This window comes from Manis pentadactyla, chromosome 7 (genome assembly GCF_030020395.1).
Source record: "Manis pentadactyla isolate mManPen7 chromosome 7, mManPen7.hap1, whole genome shotgun sequence".
Lineage (NCBI taxonomy): Eukaryota > Metazoa > Chordata > Mammalia > Pholidota > Manidae > Manis > Manis pentadactyla.
In genome coordinates, this window is record NC_080025.1 from 68,688,786 (window position 1) to 68,708,864 (window position 20,079).

Genomic DNA, 20,079 nt, shown 5'->3' on the forward strand with positions numbered 1-20,079 from the left:
GTCGATACATGTGGGCAAAAAGAAATCATATTGTAGTATTTTCACTATTATGAAAACACTGTACGCATTAAAGCCACAGTTATTTTGGCTGAAACATCTATTTTTACAATAGTGGCCGCAGACAGAATGTCATTGGCAGACTTTTAATATTCAGGAAAAAAATAACATCTCAAGTTGAACTTTCCAAGAAAAATATGAATGTATAATGAATATGGTCCCATGAGCTTGTGTTTCATAACAATGACAACATTGCCATCCAGCAGAAAGGCTGATGACTCACCCTGCATACGCACTGGTTAGAGAAATTCAGCATGTCAGACATTCTCTCTACATGGCGTATCTAGAAAGTTATATTAAAGCATGTATACTTATCTAGAAAGCAAGCAGTAAAGTAGAAAGGATGAAGAAAATCAGATTATTTGTTGTACTGCACTGTCATTTCAGATCTTTTTTCTTTTGAACAGGACCAATAGTAACTACTGCCTTAGTAAAAAATAGTAATAATGATTTAAATAGCATGGTTAACAACTGATATTTCATAGTTTTATGTAAATGTGCTTTGATATTAACAGCAATGGTACCTAATATTTAATAGGTACTAACCATGAGCCAGGAACATTATGGACATTGCTTCATTGAATCCTCAGCATTAGCCTAAAGATATAGCTATTTTAAGAACTGCAGCTTTACAAGAGGAATATTGCAGATAGAAAGGGCTAAGTACCCATTTAGCATCACACAGCTAGTAAGAGGCAAAGCTGTAGCTTGAACCAGGGCTGTCTCCTAAGTTCATGCACTTAACTAATCTAGTCACAGAATTTCAAACTTATGGATTTACAAATGTGTTGAAAGCAATGTATAGACTCACCATGACCATGTAACATGATCAAGCCCAAGTATGTTTAGTTAGAACAAGCCCAGGCTAATGACAAGTTGTGATAGTGTAGCCTCGGCATGCAAGAAGCCTAGCAAGAACACATTTGGGGCATGCTTCCCGGCTGTGCATGGGGCTAGAGGAGAAAACATCTATAGATAATGGCTCTTAGGTATGCTTAAATATCATTAAGGGCACATGATTCTCCATAGGTTAAACAGAACTGTTGGCTCTAAAGCCTATAATGGGATATTGTAAAGGGAGAAAGTAAATCGAATCCTGGTGCACCAGAAGATTACAGTAAAAGATACAAAAGAAAAACCAAAAAAATATCTGGGAGAACGTCATAGTTGAAGCAAAGTACTAGATAACCCCTTATAATTGTGCCATTTTTCTGTTTTCAAAATGCAACATTTCATTTAAAATTCTCAAGATACACCCATAAAATTGCTATTCGTGGAGGCTGAAGACAAGGTCTCCCTTATAATCTCCTGTAGGAAGGAGATAGTAGGAAAGCAAGTTTCGTAAATCAGAAGTAAGGACACCAACAGGACAATGATGTAAAAAATAATGGCTGATTAAATGGACTTCCAGAGATAAACATGACACTAACTTTAAGACAACTTCAACTTTATTTTTCCTATTAAATTCTTTTAGCCTAATTAAGTATGCAAGAAAGCACCTATCTAAGCTGCACACAGAGAAGTAGTTTTGAAGTAGGTAAACAGAATGTTAGAAAACATTTAATCATGTAACTAGGCAAAGTTGTTATTAGTATCATCTCAGAGGAAAGAAAGCATACTTTCAATCTAATTATGAAACAAGTATCAGACACTACCTGTATTGCAGTGTGTATATAAATATACATACGTTGCAGATATGATTTTTATATACGTACTTTTGAAACCCTTGCCTCTTTACCTTTCTGTGTTCCTATTGCTTAGTATGACTGAGTATTAATGGACTGGAATGAAGTAAGTGTTGTGCCAAAGCCTATACAGTCATTTTCTCATTCTCAAAATAACCCTGTGAGGTAGTTACTATTATTATCATCAGCATTTTGCTGAATAAACAGAAGCTTGGAAAGTTTATGCAGTGTGCATAAGCCCACAGAACTGGTTAAGACTGAAGCCATAACTCAAACTCTAGCTCCCCATGCTCAAACTACCAGATGTGGACAAGAGCCCCGACTTCTGTCCTAAAATCCAGATCCATTGCCCACTTGGCATGACCTACTAAACATTTCTCAAATGCAGAATGTACAAAACTAACTCACCATTTTCCGCATAAACTTATTACTATTCTCACCTCAATAAATAACACCATTCTCCAACTCACTACCAAAGACAGAAATTTGAGATTCATTTCGGTTTTTCCCTCCTCCTTCCCATTGCCTCACCCACACTGAACGGTAGTCTCCACAAAGGAGAGACCTCTCTCTCTCCCACTCCTTCGTCTTCCATCCCTTTTATCTACCGCTGTTCCCTCTTCCCAGCCACCTTAGGAGCAACCTTATCTGTCTGAAAGTGGAAGGGCCTTCTAAATTCCTTCTGGAAGAACAATGGATTCTTGGGACTAAAAATTTATTTTAAAAGTTAACATTCTTCAGGCAGGGCTACCATACAATTACCTTTACTCCTAACTAGCAGAAAACTCAGAAGGTTCAATACCTCCATTCACTCATAATTCTCTTATTTACAGAACTTGTACATTTGACAGCCCCAGGGCTTCTTGTCAGTCCCAAGCTAAGTAATTAGCTCCATCTAACTTCCCTTTCAGCACTTGTGACTTTTAGGGGCTAACGAACACTATTTGCATCCCTCAGCAAGTTGTGAGTTTGGCCTTTAGCCTCAGACCTCAGAATACATCCAGGCTGTGGGGCTATCTCTTATAAATACACCCTATGCCATGAGCCTAGTGTTGTATATCACTCTTCATCAAAGCTAGGCAAGAGGACATTGCACCAGCAACAAAGAATGATGGATTCAAGTTGCCAAGACTCCTAGTGGTTTAGAGATTTAACTATGAGGGTTGCTTTGTTTCTAAACAGTTGAGTCTGGGTTAGTTAGACAAATTCATTAGAGAGGAAAATTAATCCAGCCACAGTGGTGGTTTGATCTCTGCATGAATCAGTTAAATCAATGTAAAGAAACCTGTTCTGTAAGCCCAGACTTTACTTTCAAACACACAGCCAATTAACCTGCAAATATGTGTGGTTATTCACAAGAAGTACATACATAAACCTAAGGATGAAAGTGCAACCCTTCAGCCCAAAGAAACAAACAATTTGGAGTAATTTTCAAAATGCAACTAGGCATGCTTGCTCTAGAAATAGGCTGCTTTGGTTCAATTCCTTGCTAGACTATTTATTAGTTGGGTGATTTTAGGCATGCCATTTAATTCCATACTGAATTTTTACTAACTTGTATATTGGCAGTTACAAAGGTGCTAACTTCATTAAGAGTATAGTGAGTTATAAAGCAACAATCTATGTAATGTGCCTGGCACAGACCATGACATAAAGAAAGCACTCTAAAATATTAGCTATTAATTGAATTACTGAAATCTGCATGTATCTCATTTATGAAAATGCTCATTGATAACTGGAATACACTAGTCCTAATTAATACACCCTTTATTTTCACTATGTCAATTTGGTCCTGCAGAAATAATGAGCTCAGTGAGCTATTGTCCATACAATTTTAAGAAAATCATTAAAATTATCTGTACTCAGTGTCCACTATTATAAACATATGTAAAGAGTCAAATTTGTTGAATGTGAAGAATGGTATTATCTATAAGATACAATTACATTGCAGGATCCTATGGGAAATGGATCTTTACCAACAGCAACATACTATACAGATTTAGTTATAAAGGAACCTAAAAAAAAAAAAAAAGAGCCCATAGAAAACAAGTACTTTCAACATTTTACACTAATTTGATCAACTCACTAAAAAAAAAAAAAACCTTTTAATAGAAAAAAATTTTACTAGGTAAGTGTTTAATCAAAACTGCAATCCACAAGTGATTGGAAATATGAATTCTTATACAGTTCATAAACTATATGACTCAATCTTTATATTTAAATCTGCCAGTTTTATATCATAGGCATTAAGTAACAAGGTATTATAATAAATTGTTTTCATACTATTTCATTATATTACCTCCTTGTAGACTCCAAGATCAATATATCCACATATTGGATGAAATGCTCCAGTTCCACACACATAAATGTGAGTCTTGTTATAGGGTTGAAGTACTCGGATGAAATTTGCACATTCTGTCTATTGGGCATAAAAAATACAAGCATTAGCATATGATTCAGAGTTCTGAAAGGTTATCATTCATTCTACCTGTTTTCCTAGTAGATAAACCATCAAAAATAAGAACAAAATGGATAAGATTTGCGAGAAAAGTTTAAACATCTAACTTAGCCCATCTCCATAATGGTCCCCAATGGGGCCTAGAGAATAGATATAATGGAATATGAATGAGATTCTTTCAAGAATCACCTAAAAACAAAACCCATTGTGTGCTGATGTCCCTACATTGTCTATCTCATATAGATTTGTTTGCAACATCAACTGTCTCAGCTACACTGAACAAAACACTGAAGGCAGATGTGTATTTCTCTGTATATATGTATTCCATTTTTATTGGCTGGAATTCCCTACCACTTTATTTCTATTGTTTTCAATGTTATGGAGCCCTTAAGACTCAACTTAATTCCTGGCTATTCCAAGAATGTCTTCTGTTTTTCCCATGAATATTTTTTTACACCAAGTCAAATTTTTTAAGAAACTTTTTACATTTCTGCTAGTTTTGCATAGGCTTAGGCCTAAAAGTATTATTTTACCTCCTCATTATCTTTATAACTTAGTTTTATTTTTTATCCCCGAGTTACTTGCAAATAAAAACTCTCAATTTTTCAGAGTAGTCATTCTTGTTATTACATATTATTTTCTATTTACCTCCTATAAGTGGTTCCTTATTTTTTCAGGATTTTTGGAAATAATTTCTTAACCATTGCTTCACGATTCCTGGACCCAAAGACCCCTGAGAAAACACCAGGCTGTAGCATACTTTTATTCTGGATTGACTCTACCCAGGAGATGGGCAAGTGTTTACTAAAAAAGCTGGAAATCTACAAAACCACTGAGATTCATAGAAAAAGTCCAGTTTCTCCCCGCCTGAACAGCCATGGATTCCTTAGCACTCAGGTGCTGACCTAATGGTTTTTGTTAGGGGTGTAAGGAAGAATATATTATAAAAAATAAAAAGGCAACAACCTAACTGGTAAAGTGGTTCTTAGAATTAAATAGAATATTTATAAGGCAGACAACAACTAAACTCATAGAATTGTTATGTGGATTAAATTAAATAATATAACATTCAATAATTATTACTTACCCTGATTTTGATCTATACAAAATATCAATATCCCAATGGCTATTCTGATTTTACAGTGAAAAGTTATGTCTGCATATCTGTGGTAGAGTTCTCAGGACATAAGTCCTCCTTCATTCAAGTGGACTGGCAATTTTACATCTCAAGAATTTGTAGATTCCAGTTAATAAAATCTGCGCATTCTACTACAGAAGAATGTTACAATGAATTCATTAGGTCTTCTGCTCTCTGCTTCCTTATAAACAAAGCAGTTTCTTAAGATTGTATGAAAGGAGAGTATCAGTTCCTCAGTTAGCTATATAAGTAAAGAATGTTTCTTTAATAGGTAGGAAGATTCAGCACTCTCTAAAAGGAGCAGGGCCACAGCATATGGTTGCTGAGGTTGTTCACTGCAAGAAAAAAAGTCTTATCTAACAATGTGCAAATTATACTACAGTCATCCTTATCACCCCAAATATTTTCATATATTCAGTATATATTCTCAAATATTTATTATATATAGGCTCCTAAGAAAGGAAAATTTTATAATCATTAAGACAGTTTTCTGACAAGATAGTCTTGTTTAACAAAATCATGTAGCAGTTTTCCTCTTTCCCATCACAGGGTCTGATGAAGACAACATGCTATTTACACAAAGGCACCATACAGAACTGGCTTTACGCTCTTTAACATCGTGTTAGACAATCTCAAGTGAAAAAAACCTAATTCAGAGAGTAAATATGCCACATAAATGATTATAAGCAATAATAGAAACACTAATATGAGAAAAGTGAAGTCAAAAAGTGTAAAAATGTATGCAATCACCAGATAAATTGTAATGATGGTTTCATTGCTAGGATAGAGGTTTTGACACTAGCCAGTCTTTATTTTGTCCACTCATGCTCACTGAAGGGAGTTTCATTTCTTGGTCTTTCCGTGAAGAGGTTTATGCAAGGGTGAGAGTCACATAGCAAACAGTATTCAGAGAGGGGAAGAGCAGAATTATATGGCTGGAGGGAGGTGGGATTGACTCATTGCCAATTACTTCATCATTTTTTTTCATGAGCTCAGTTTTACCAAATACTGATAAACTTAGAGGATAATTGTCATGGATTGAATATTTGTGTCCTCCAAAAATTCATAGGTTGAAACTCTATGAATTGAATCTGTGACAGTAATTGGAGGAGGGAGCCTTTGGAGGTAATTAGCTTTAGAAGAGGTTCTAGGACTGGAATCTTCATATGGGATCAGTGACCTCAGAAGACACAGGTAGCTAGCTACTTCACTCTCTCTGCCATGGGAAGACCTACAACTGAAAGATGGCCACCTGCAAGCCAGAATTTTCACCAGGAACCAAACTGGCTGGCACCTCAATCTTATACTTTCACAGCATCCAGAACTGTGAAAAACAAATGTCTGTTCAATTGTCCAAAGAAGAAATTAAGATGGCCTACAGGCACATGAAAAGATGTTCCACATCACTAATTATCAGGGAAATGCAAATAAAAACCACAATGAGATAACACCTCACACCAGTTAGGATGGCCAGTATCAAAAAGACTAAGAACAACAAATGCTGGAGAGGATGTAGAGAAAGGAGAACCCTCCTACACTGCTGGTGGGAATGTAAACTAGTTCAACCATCGTGGAAAGCAATACGGAGGTTCCTCAAAAAACTAAAAAATAGAAATACCACTTGACCCAGGAATTCCACTCTTAGTAATTTACCCAAAGAATATAATTTCTCAGATTCAAAAAGACATATGCACCCCTATGTTTATTGTAGCACTGTTTACAATAGCCTAGATATGAAAGCAACCTAAGTGTCCATCAGTAGATGAATGGATAAAGAAGATGTGGTACATACATGCAATGGAATACTATTCACCCATAAGAAAGAAAGAAATCCTACCATTTGCAACAACATGGGTGGAGCTGGAAGGTAATACGCTTAGTGAAATAAGCCAGATGGAGAAAGACAAGTACCAAATGATTTCCCTCATTTGTGGAGTATAACAACGAAGCAAAACGGAAGGAACAAAATAACAGCCGACTCACAGACTCCAAGAAGGGACTAGTGGTTATGAAAGGGGAGGGTTGTGGGAAGGTGGGTGAGGAAGGAGGGAGAAGGGATTGAGGGGTATTATGACTGGTGCACATGGTGTAGGGGGGATTATGGGGAAGACAGTGTAGCACAGAGAAGGCAAATAGTGACTCTGTGGCATATTACTACACTTTTGGACAGTGACTGCAATGGGGTATGGGTGAATGTTGTAACCACATTGTTTTTTCATGTGAAAACTTCATAAGAGTGTATACCAATAATACCTTAATAAAATTTTTTTAAAAGATAAATAAATAAATGTCTGATGTTTAAACCACCTGGTTTGTGATATTTTGTTATAGTAGCCCAAGCTGACTGAGACAGTAACTTCACAAGATTCTGACATAAATACTTGTATAAAGAAATAAAACAACTCCTTTTCCAGAATATAAATTATGGAGTCAGAAAGATTAGGGACAATGAGAAACACAGCAGTTTAAAAAGGCAAACAAACCCAAGGGGAAGTTTTGTAGCATAGGAGACACCATTTTAGTGATTATAAAGAAAAACTGAATCACACCAACAACATTTCACACCTTTTAACTTTTCCAGGAGTACTTTGTTAAAATGTAGCAAACCTGGGAAGTAACCTAGTTATTATGCTAGTTTCTGACTTGGTAAGATTCAGTTATGAAATTCCTCCCTTCTCTCAGGCTGGGGTGACATGAAATAGAACAATGTATGCCTGAGTCCTGAATTATCTGACACAGTCTATAGAAAAGTCTGCTTCGCTCAGTTTTTTGTAGTGAAATTGATAGAGGGCCACTCTCCAAGCAGCCTGGAGGCAATGAGAAGGCATTAGTTGCCTGAAGGAAAGAAACCTGGGAATACAGATCCTCAAAGTTAATGTCTCTTTAAATTTTGCCTGGGTGGACATTTCAGCCAAATCTCGAGTACTGCAAAAACTTCACAATCATTTCCCTTTGAGTTTGTAACTTACTTTTTAAGTCTCGAAGATTCTCTGTTGTTTTCCTTTTTGAGCTCCAAGTTTGCTTAAATGGCATGAGAAATAATTAACTTGATTTAATTCACCTACAAGCTATTCATGGTAGCTTAATTCTGTGAGGCATGAAGAACGGTAACTTAGAGAAGCAACTTTGTTAACATGCCCTGAAAGCTGGCTAATTTGTCAGCTATTGCCCACCATGGCGAGGGGTGTTGCATGTGACCAAGCGGTTCAGTTCAGTGAGTAGTACATTCAACTCTGGAAAAGGACTGACTGACTTTCCTTCGCTTATTCCTCCTGCCTACTCCTCTTCCCACCTACCCCTGCCCCCCACACACAACCCTTTCAAGAAAGAGAAAAAGAAAATTAAAAGTATCAACACTTTAATTCTGTCAAGTAATATTGTTTCAATATTTTACCTCTCATATACATACACACACACACACACACACACACACACACACACACATACACACACACACACACATAATTTAATTTGGAATATATTGGAACTAATTTTTGGAAAAAGGACAAAATAATTGTTATGTATTAACACTACTTGGAATTTTAGTTCCTCCCTAGATACCTGGAAAAATAATAGTGAAGCAGAAGTACCTGTAATTCTGTAGACTTACATATATTCCAATTAAACCCAGTGCAGTACACTGTGATCATCAAACATCTTTCGATTTTAGCTACGTGCCTGTTATTGATGTACCTGTTAGGTTTGTCTAACAGATCTCAGGTAGAATCCAGTCTGCAGAAATATCTATTTAGGTCTTATAGTGTCAAAGTAACACATTGTCAACACTTTAAAATACATACATGAAAATCCAAAATATTTCTCTGTTAAAAATGGAAGATCTAACAGTGAAGATTTCCATAGAGCAAAAACCGTTGTGGTATACAGGCAAAGGAAAATATTTTAAGGAAAAAAATTGAGAAAGAGTCCTATTTATATATTTAAAAGTTTACACATCCAATAGGATAACTGGGAAAGAATATGTTTTACACTAGTGGGTCACAAAATAATAATACATTTTACATTGTATATATAAGGAATATATATACACAATATATTGTATACATACTACATACACAAATACATACACTACATAGTATGTGTGTGTGTATACATACATATAAAATCTGTAAATAATCAGTAAGGAAAAGGCAAACATTAAAATTTTTAAATGAAAAAATTATATGGATCACCTATTCCAAACAGTAAATCCTAATTTTACAACTACATAAAATACTTAGTATTTGCAGAAATGAAAGAATTTTAAGCTAAAACAACAAAACTAAATTTTTTTGCTGGCAAAGATTAAATATATTTATTTTACTCATTTAAGTGTTAGTATTAAATATTAACTGTATCTTGTATCCAATATTAGCAAGGGTACAGAGAAATGTACTCTCTCATAAGCATCAGTGCTGGTTAAAGCATAAGAGACATACATTTTCTGGAGGATAATTACGCAGTGTGTTAAAAAAATTTCATATCTTTTGAACAATAATTCTACTGAATAATCAATGATGTTCACAATATTTACATATAGGGTTTTTCATGCCCAGCATAACTTATAATAGAAGAAACTGGATATATACCAAACTTCTAACAATAGGGAATTGATGAAATAATATATAAAGGAATGCAGTGTAGCTATTAAAAGTAGTGTTATAAAAAGGAATTTAATGACATGGGAAAATGCTCATGGCAGTCTGTAAAGTGAAAAAAAATGTTTTAAGAGACTATGTATACAATGATTTCATTCTGAAAAATAGTAAATAGATAAGATAGAAGAATAAACATCAAAATGTCACCAGCTATCTCTGAGTAATGTTCATGGGGAGGAGATATTTACAGATGACTTCTATATAATTTGCAAACTTCCTACAATGAATACTTTGTTTTACTTTTAGAAGTTCTTAAGAAAAAAAAAGGAAGAATGTAATCATAGACCTTTAAAGATGGAAGATCCTTTTAACTCCCATATAATGCCTCCATTGACAAGGGTGAGTGCCTCTGGGGTTAAGCTGACAAACAAAACCCAGGCTGCCCACACCCTGCACGCTCATCTGCCTGGACTGCTCTGTTTGCCCTACTCTTTATAGTCAGAAATGAAGACTTTTTTTTAATGACTTCTTTTGATTTATATTCTAAGCAGAAACAAAATACTGCCAAATAGCTTCCTGTCACCTCTTCCCTTCCTTGGTTTAAACTGGGGACTTGTGTTCAGAAAGTGGAATAAGTTCTCTTTTGTTTCCTCAGCTTCCAGTCCCTTCCCACCCCAATTAGCTAACTTTCATTATGGTAAATAATTCACCATTTTTCAGTTACATAGTACCTTTGTGCAAAGGGACAGTCTTTCCAAACACTTGTTAATCCTAAACACACTCTTGGGAAGTAGGTAAAAATTACTAGAGAGAGAAGGGAGGAAAAAGCATTATGCCAAAGGTAATAAATGGTATCAATAAAACCACACACTTGCCTCAGTTTTCTATTGGCTGATAGTTACGTGACACTATAAAATGAGAAGCTATATTATGGTGATATTGAAAAGAGATGATTTGAGAGATATGGTTTTGAGACCTTACGTGGAGAGTTCAGACATTTATGGGATTATGGTGTGGTGTAACAGCATAGATCGTGGGGTAAGACTTTTAGATTCAATTTCCTGGCTTCGCTATTTACTAGATATGTGATAATGGGCAAACCATTTAATTTTTCTGGCCTCAGTCTTCTCATCTGGAAAATGAGCAATAATAATAAAATCTAGCATATAGTATTATTGTAAATGAAATGAGATTATAAATATAAAACACTGAAAACAGTTTCTGGAACACGGTAAGTGCTATAAAAGTGTTAGCTATTCTTAGTAATTCCAAAATATAATATTATTGTAAAGGGACAAACTAAAGAGGAGACAAAGACTTGTATTATTCCTACATGATCCAACATCAAACTTTACAGACATCAGTAAACAGGGAGATGTGCCCCAAATCTCTAATCCTGGGTTAGCAGTAGGTGTGCTTAAAGGTTAGAGGTGATTGCCAGCTCCCAAACACAAGTGAATTGGAAGAATAGGTTCCATATACTGAGTCCTACATTCTCTAGGATACCACTTCAAGGAAAGTTGATTACCCTTTGTTTTTACTTAATAATGGGGGCAACTAAGTTACTATATAACTGGAATTAGTGAACATAGTGAAATTAGAACACTGTCACAATTAAAACCTCCACTCACTGTTTCACCTTGAGTGTTCATCTCTCATCTACTCCATGAGAAAACTGCCATTCATTTATTGCAGTAATTTTGAAACAACCTTTTCCTACTTGCCTCATTAAAATAAACTTAATACTGGTGGAACACAAAACACACATTATAGTGTTCACACTGTTTATGACATGCTTCCACTGTTATTCAACAAAGTAATTTGGGAAGCTTTCATAAGCAAAGCATCTTCCCCCACCCCCCGCAAGTTAAAAAGAGTGTTGATGCTTCTGCAGACCTGGCACCTGTTGCTGTTAAATAGGAAGACATCACTCAGCTTAATACTCCCGGCTTACCATATTCAGAAGCAACATTAGAGGGTGTTGCAAAAGAAGCCTCACAATGTCATGTTCCTGCCCCAAGTTAGAGTCTCTTTTCATCTTGAGTTACATTCAGGAAGTGATTTATTTTGCCAAAAAAAGCAACGCTCCCTATCAGCACAGTGCAAGAAGTCAGGGCAGAGCACAGAGCATCTGGCCTGAATCAGAACACTCAGATGAGAACAGGCAGGCAGAGCTACACCCCTCTTCAGTCATTGCTGGAGATAATGCATGCAACCCACGTTGGGGGAACACAGAGGACAACTTGGGCTATGCAAGAGCGATCCAGACAGCATTCCCCAAAGACGGTTCAGTTAGTCACACCTGTCCAAGGGTGATCTTTGGTCCTTAAAGCAGCTTAAACTAGAAGTGTGTATTAGGATCCCACTGTTTAAGTTATTTCATATACTTATGCTTAAGTACATTTTAGAGTAAATTATTTCTAGGTCTTATTCCAGAATGTTGTGTCATTCATTTTCAACCAATCCTTCTTATCATCTCTATAATGTCAACTTTTGAAATTCTTTTAGATGTAAGTTTAATTTCAAATTAAATATCAATTCTTTGTAATGCTAAAACAACTAATTTTGTGTACATTCACAAAATACATGCCTATAAATGGACACTACACAAGCCTAGAAATGCCTATTTTCTGATGATTTATTTTTGACTATTTTAAATGAATTTCTGAGATTTTTTGTGAAGAAAATGATATTCAGAATCAATACATTAGAAAGTGTAGTACTTCTAAATTTCTAAGAATAATGCCATTCCTCTTGGCAAGATATTTTTACCATATAATATTTTACACCATATGATCTCTATGCAGAATGTTAGTGTGGTCTTAAAAACATTATACTAATGTCATTAATTCAATAATAACCAATATAAATATTTACTATCATATCAGTACAAGTCTAACAAAAAAATTTTTTTTAGTCTTATACTTACATTGGCATCTTTCCCAGCTAATTTACATAATTCCACCCGTTCCTTTGCAGCAGGCCAATATATCTGTAAAACATTTCAAGGTGTGTTAGAATCTGAATATCTAAAACATCCTCCAATTCTAATTACGGGAAATGACTGTGAAAGTGAAGAGTAGACATCAAACCAAGAACATATTGTTGATACGAAGTAAGGATTTTGAGGTTTAAATATTTTCTAAAGCCAACTTAAAAAGTTCCTAAGAAAAAGCTGTAGAATTTTCATTTTTATTTGTTAATCTTGTAATTTCTTCTTAAATATATTTAATTATGGGTAAATTATGTTAAGAAGTCCATAAATCCTGTGATAGCAATAAAATTTCAGGTTAGCATTTCCTTAAGTGAGAGATTCTATTTACCCTGTTTTTCTATGAAGACTCAGAGTGCTAGGGCATTATAAATATGTACAATTAGGTGTGGGAAACAACTCTTTGTCAGTAGCACAAATTATCACTCCAGGTCAAAAACCAGTGTAAGTTTATTGGCAATATTTCACACGTATGTAGCTCGAATGCATGTCAATTAAACATTTTATAAGCATTATCTTATTTAAATCTCAAATGACCCTATGAGATGGCTATACCTCCTCTTCCCATTTTCAGGTCAGAGAACTTAAAACAGCAGATAACTAACACCGAGGCCCACTAAGCTAGTTTGCAGCAGAGCCATAATATGACCAAAGTCTGTCTCCTGAACCAGGGATCTCAACCACTACATAATGTAATTTGGGCAAATGCTTAAGGACAAGCAGCAAACTCATTCAATGGTAGCTTTTAATCACATTTTAACACTCTTCAATTTATCATGGAGTTTCTGTTTTGTTTGTTTTTAACAAACTTAAGGAATTCTGTTAGGAAGTTTTTGCAATAAAGGTTAAGTTATATTACTACATTAGCTTATGGAAAGAAATGTTTTCTGGTTACGAGTGCTTGTAATGTGTATGCCAAAAATTCCTTACAAACTTTTAATTGTGTTTCTCACCAATGTTAGCAGAAAGTATTTTAATAGGTGAGGAAAAAGGAAAATATCCTGAAGGAATACACTGAAAGAGATTTGTTAAGCCTGGAATGAACAAATGACTTATGTCACTAATGTTTATATGATATTATCTTCATAGTGAAATTTAAGATTTTATGTCTCTGAATAAAGAACAGAAAATAACACCCAAGCTCTCTTAACAGACAAATGCAATGAAATAATTGAAATTTTTAAATGCAACAAAGTTGTTTACAGCATATATTAATAACCTACAAATTGTAATCCAAAATGTACATGAGCAGATTAGCTGAGGCAGCAGTAGGCTCGAGGGATGAGCTAACCTTGAAATGTATGGTTCATAAGGACCTAAAGGTGCTGTGTTTTCAGAAATGGTTCAAATCCTTGCAATTGTACTTTCACACAATTTTGAATAGTAGCCAGCAGTAAGCATGAATGGATGACAGTAATAGAAAAGCAATATGGATGGAACTTAACAATTCATTATTAGGTGAAAAAAGTATAGTCCCCAAAACTACAGAGAGATGCCCTCAGAATAATATTAAAAACAATTAAAATAAAATAGGCACTTTTTAGGCATTTATACAGATGCATTAAATATGTAGAAAGAAAAGCAAGAGAGTAAAGAATGTACAGTTCGGGAAGATGGTTATCCAAGATTGGGAAAAAGAAAAGGGTGGAATTGGTGATAAGAAACAGAATATCTACCGGAGCTTAACTTTCTTTCTGGATGGTGCATTTTCAGGTGTTTAATCCATAATTAAAAACAACTAAGCTGTGTAAGTCAGTTAATAAATAAATCAAAATGGGGCATGCACAGGCCAACTGACTACAGTCAATCATCAACCTAGAATCATGAAGTCCTAAATAAATGAATAAGCCAATAGTAAAGATAAAACACAGCAGCTGGCAGGAAATGTGAAAATGTCATTATGTTATTTTTGTTTGTTTGTTTGTTTGTTTGTTTTAACTACTGGTAGCAAAATTCCTGAACTGAGCGTTTTTTTTTGTTTTTTTTTCCATTTTAAAAATGGCATCCCATACTCATGGAACTTTTGCTTCATATTTGAGCTTAGGAGCTCAAGGTATCCTCTCACTTCTTTCTTGCTGATTCTTTTTTATTATTACTTTTAATTGTGGTAAAATACATATAATGTAAAATTTACCTCCTTAGCTATTTTAAGCTCCTTAGCTATTTTAAGCTAATAGAGTTTAGTATTATCATGTATATTCACTTTCTGCAACAAATCTCCAGAGTCCTTTCATCTTACAAAACTGCAGCTCTATACTTGCTGATTCTTGAATAGTACAGTAATTTCACAAAAAACCGCTTTGTATCATCGGACTGAAAATAAATTACACAAAGAATTTGTGTCCATGATCTCTCAGTTGGTTGAATCTTTAGCTCATTTTATTTGGTCTGTAGTCTAGATTGGTATTTCTTTGAGTCCTTTAAATATGTCAGATACTATACTTTTCTGTTTTATATTATGGTCAGATTTAATCACACTTCAGAAAAAAATTTAGAACAATATTTATAGATTTGTTCAGATTTAAATATCAGTATTAATACTATACAGAAAAAGAAAAAGGAAATATAGAACTCTTTTATAATAAGTAAATGAGACTTAAAGAGGAGAGAAGTTATCACAGGGATCCATTTTTACTTTAAACCAGTATTTTGGGTGATTGAGTTAAACTATGAAAAATTATGTTTCTAAAAAAAATTGATTTTGAATATATTTATAGATACTTCAAAATGACAGGAGTTGTTTAAAGACTGACAAAATGTGGAGGCAATCTTCATATCAACTTTGAAATCTAAACTAAAGTTCTACCATCAGCACAGAGTAGTTACTGTTCATTAATCTTGTTCATTAGATACATAATTAGTAAGAACCTTCCACATGCCTGGCCAGGTGTGGCTCTGAGTCAGGAAGACAGCTCTGTAAACAGGTATGGTAAGGCCATTTCTAAGGGTGATACAGAGTGAGAAGAGAGGACAGGAGATGGAGCCACAATGCTCAGGGGACATGAAAGAGCTTGAGTGGCAAACAAAGTCTACTATTCCCCCTTTTGAGCCACTGTTTTGAATTACTTGCTCTTACTAGTTTCAACTCTAATGTAGTAGTTTAGTTTAATAGTTTTGACTGTAATTTTGTCTTAAGGACTTGACACTAAAATAGTAACTCAGATTTTTTTTTCTTTGCAAAGGAATATATACTCTAAAAGGTGTTTTAAAGGTTTTGTTGTACATTTTCAGTTATTAGTGGTAAGTAATATAACGTAAATTGAATTGATGTTAAGTCACATAATTGTAAATTGAATTGTGTCATCCTAGTTAATGAAACAATAATACTAAAATTACAAGCTTCCACAAATCAGGTTTTTGATTAGTGAATAAATGTTATACAAAGATACTCAAGCACTAAGAATTTGTTGGACTCCAGAAACCAATTTTAAAAAATCTCCTAACATCTGTTTATAAAGATTTTATTTTACCAAAGTTATCTCATTTTTCATTATTCACCTTCAATCCCATAAAGTCTAGAACCTGTTAAAAATAGAAATTATCCTTCAGTCACTATTATTACTATACAGGAATTCTAAGATACTATCACACAAATAGTATTACTTCATAAGGTAACATTCAGGTCTTAAATATAGATTTATTGAGATTACATATAGTGGCTTATTTTGAAACAATGCTGTCAAGAGTTTAGGAATCACAAACAGAATTACATTAATAATAATAACCTAGGAGATAGCTGACTGTCTTCCAGACTCTAAACATTTACTTAAAGGAAAAAAAATCATTGTAGTTGTGCCAATATTTAAAAGCTATCATATACAGTGAAATTTTCTTTTACTTAACACCTATTCATTAGAATAAAGGAATTATATATTTTCCTTTTGGTTCCATGTTGATAGCAAATTAAAAGAAACAAATTTCACTTAATTAAACCTACAAATAAAACAAAGCATAACAAAAAAATAAAAACAATTTAAAAAACCACACAATATACAAGGTTGGCAGAAATATGTTCAAGTAACATTTTTGTTTTTCAATAACCTTTTGGAGAGGCATATATAATGTGACACATATATTTCTACCTCTATCTCTCTTCCTACCTATGTAAAAACATTCCACCATTACCGTATTTTTCTAGTCAAATTGTGTGTGTTTATTGTATGTGTGCAAATGGATATAGAGGAGAAAAGCAGTAAAAAGGAGGTAGAGACAGACACACAGGTACACAGATGGAGAGGTAGAGATGTTAACTCTGGTTGAGTATATAAACCAACTTATTTCATATATAATCTCAAAGTTTCAGTATAATTTATGCAAACCCCAAGGGGTACCTGAGATCCTGAGATTATATCAGTAGCACAGTCAGTACACTTTTGGATAGCCTCACTCTCAGACAGAAATCACACCTCACACTTAGAAATTCAATATCCCCAGTATCAATAAAAAGTCCTCTTGGGCATTAGGTAATATGAACAGTTTTGAGGCAGTGATTATTAATATTTCATTGCTTCCTGAATTTATCAGCCATAAATGACATGTACATTTTCTCACACTTAAGTACCTTGTGCATGCATTATCATGCCATATTAAAAGTTGCATTAAGCAGGACAAACAAAACATGTATCCCTATTTTTAAAAGTTAACAGAACTGTACTTCTCTCTTAGAAAGTTATCCATAGATGTTTTTCTTTCACTTATCCGAGAGGCACATCAGAAACAGAGATGCTATTTGTATAATGTGTCGTATTTTAATTGTCCTGAAATATTTCCACAGAACACTCGTTCTTAAAAAACATTGTATGATGTACCAGATACAGGTTTTAAGGCTATAATTTTGGATGGGAAGTAGTCTCTGGGGCCCTGGAGCTTAGATATCAAAGATCTAAAATATGTAGAAAGCTTACTGCTGCTCTCTCCACCCACATGCAGGACAGACAGAGCTAATCAAACAGATCATCTCTGTGTGTCTGGATGAGCCCAAGAATTCCTCTCAACATAATCATCCAGGGTATAACTATCAATTGAAACACTACTAAACAATTAGGGGTTGCAAATTGGTTTTCATTTGAGTGCTTATCTTACAGATCAAGTTAATAACAGAAAATGACTGTGGGAAACAGAAGTGAATTTATAAAACTTCTCCACTTAGAAGTGACAATTTATGGGTTAATTTTTTAAGTTAAAGTATAGTTGATGCACAACATTATATTCATTTCAGGTATGCAACATAGTGATTCAACAATCATATACATTATGAAATGCTACCTAGGACAGCTGTCACTATACAAACATATTACAATATTATTGACTATATTCTCTATGTGGTACTTCCTATTCCCTTGACTTAATTTTATAATTGGAATTTTGTACCTCTTCATTCTCATCACCTATTTTGTCCATCCCCTCACCCATCTCTCTTATGACAACCACCAGGTCTGTTTTCTGTGTTTATGAGTCTATTTCTGATATATTTGTTCTTTTGTTTTATTTTTTAGATTCCACTTGTAAGTGAAATCATATGGTACTTGTCTTCATCTTATTTCACTTAGCATAATACCCTCTAGATCTATCCATATTTTTACAAATGTCAAGATTTCAATTTTTTCATGGCTGAATAATATTCCATTGTGTATATGTATCACATCTTACTTATCTATTCATCTACTGAAGAATGCTTAGGTTGCTTCTATATTTTGGCTACTGTAAATAGTGTCACAGCAAATAAAGCGGTACATGTATCTTTTTGAGTTAGTGGTTTTGTTTTCTTTGGATAAATTCCCAGAAGTGAAATTTCTGGGTGGATAGTACTGCTATTTTTAATTTTTTGAGGACCCTCATACAGTTTTCCATAGTGACTACCAATTTACATTCCCACCAACTGTGCACAGGGTTCCCTTTCTCCACATCTTTGCCAGCACTTCTTATTTCTGATAATAGCCATTTTGACTGGTATGAGGTGGTATCTCATTGTGGTGGTTTTGATTTGCATATTATGGATTATTGTTTTAAAACAATTATATCTGGTAAATCAGTCCCCATATTCTGTAATTTACTGACTTAACCACATATGCATGTTTATATTGTTTTCATCATATTTCACAATTGAAATTAATCATTTCCAAAGGATTAACTTTTGTATGTTACACTTGGAGAGATCAAATGTTAACCTCTAAAATTATATATGTAGTGCTCATTTTGGCAGCACATGTACTAAAACTGGAATGATACAGAAATTAGCATTGTCCCCACACAAGGATGACACACAAATTCATGAAGTGCCCATATCTTTAGAAAGAGAATGAGAGTGAAAATACACACGTATGTATTTTTTCTTTCAGAGTTATATAATATAGATTAACATTATAGAAAGAGATCATCTAATGAAATGAAAATTGTCTCCAGTGTCACTTTGTATATGTTCATATGCTATAAAGTTATATTTTAAATATATTTTCAAAAGAGATTTCACATTAATTTTCTTATGAAAATACAGTGGAAGCTGTATGCATGTAAAAAGAAAACTATGGTTTAGTTACATTATATTGATTTTATTTGCTTATCTCTATCCAAACCTGAAACGTTTTTGTTTTTTGAAGCATTTTTACATTAAATACATATAGTCAGGAGGAATTTACAAGTAAAATACTGCAATGTCTCTAACAATTATTTTTCATTCATAATTTATATAATTCATCAACAGTTATCATTTGATAAGGTGAAAATGTCAGGCAATTTATTTTTAATTATTTAATCCTAGGCAAGTTACAGAAACATTCAAATAATGATAAGGCCTTATAACAACATCCTAAGGAAATTCTAATTATATCTGTTCTGTCTTTCATCCTTGAGGAAGCAATTTAATTGACTCAAGTTAGCAAGTGCAAGGTCAGTCAAATGCCCTTTGGCCTAAGTCAAAGATGCCGAAACAACTGAATGGAGTACAAAAGAGGAAATTACAACTTGTTCATAGAACCCAATTAAAGACAACAATTCAGAGCCCAAAAAATGAAAGTGGCCATCTCTATTAAATAACAGGATTCAAGTTTATGAATGGCTGTAACGAAGTTGGAAAATGCTGCTCTAAATGGCATATGGTACAGGATTTAAACAATCAAGGGAGCAATGACTACCCTGGGTTCCAAGGACAGAGGGAC

The 20,079-nt window shown here is 34.1% G+C and overlaps 1 protein-coding gene and 1 non-coding gene across 2 annotated transcripts in view; one reads left to right on the top strand and one right to left on the bottom strand.

Moving 5' to 3' along the window:
- Nucleotides 1–20,079, bottom strand: part of SEMA3D (semaphorin 3D) — a 186,486-nt gene that overhangs the window by 72,752 nt on the left and 93,655 nt on the right. The window contains exons 4-5 of the mRNA XM_036931702.2: nucleotides 12,863–12,925; nucleotides 4,042–4,161 (exon numbers count right to left, since the gene is read on the bottom strand). Coding sequence (XP_036787597.1) covers nucleotides 4,042–4,161; nucleotides 12,863–12,925 — 183 coding nt within the window. The remainder of the gene's footprint in view (nucleotides 1–4,041; nucleotides 4,162–12,862; nucleotides 12,926–20,079) is intronic.
- LOC118935443 (U6 spliceosomal RNA) lies at nucleotides 19,112–19,215 on the top strand. The gene has a single exon (XR_005033820.1). It is a non-coding gene; the product is annotated as a U6 spliceosomal RNA (small nuclear RNA).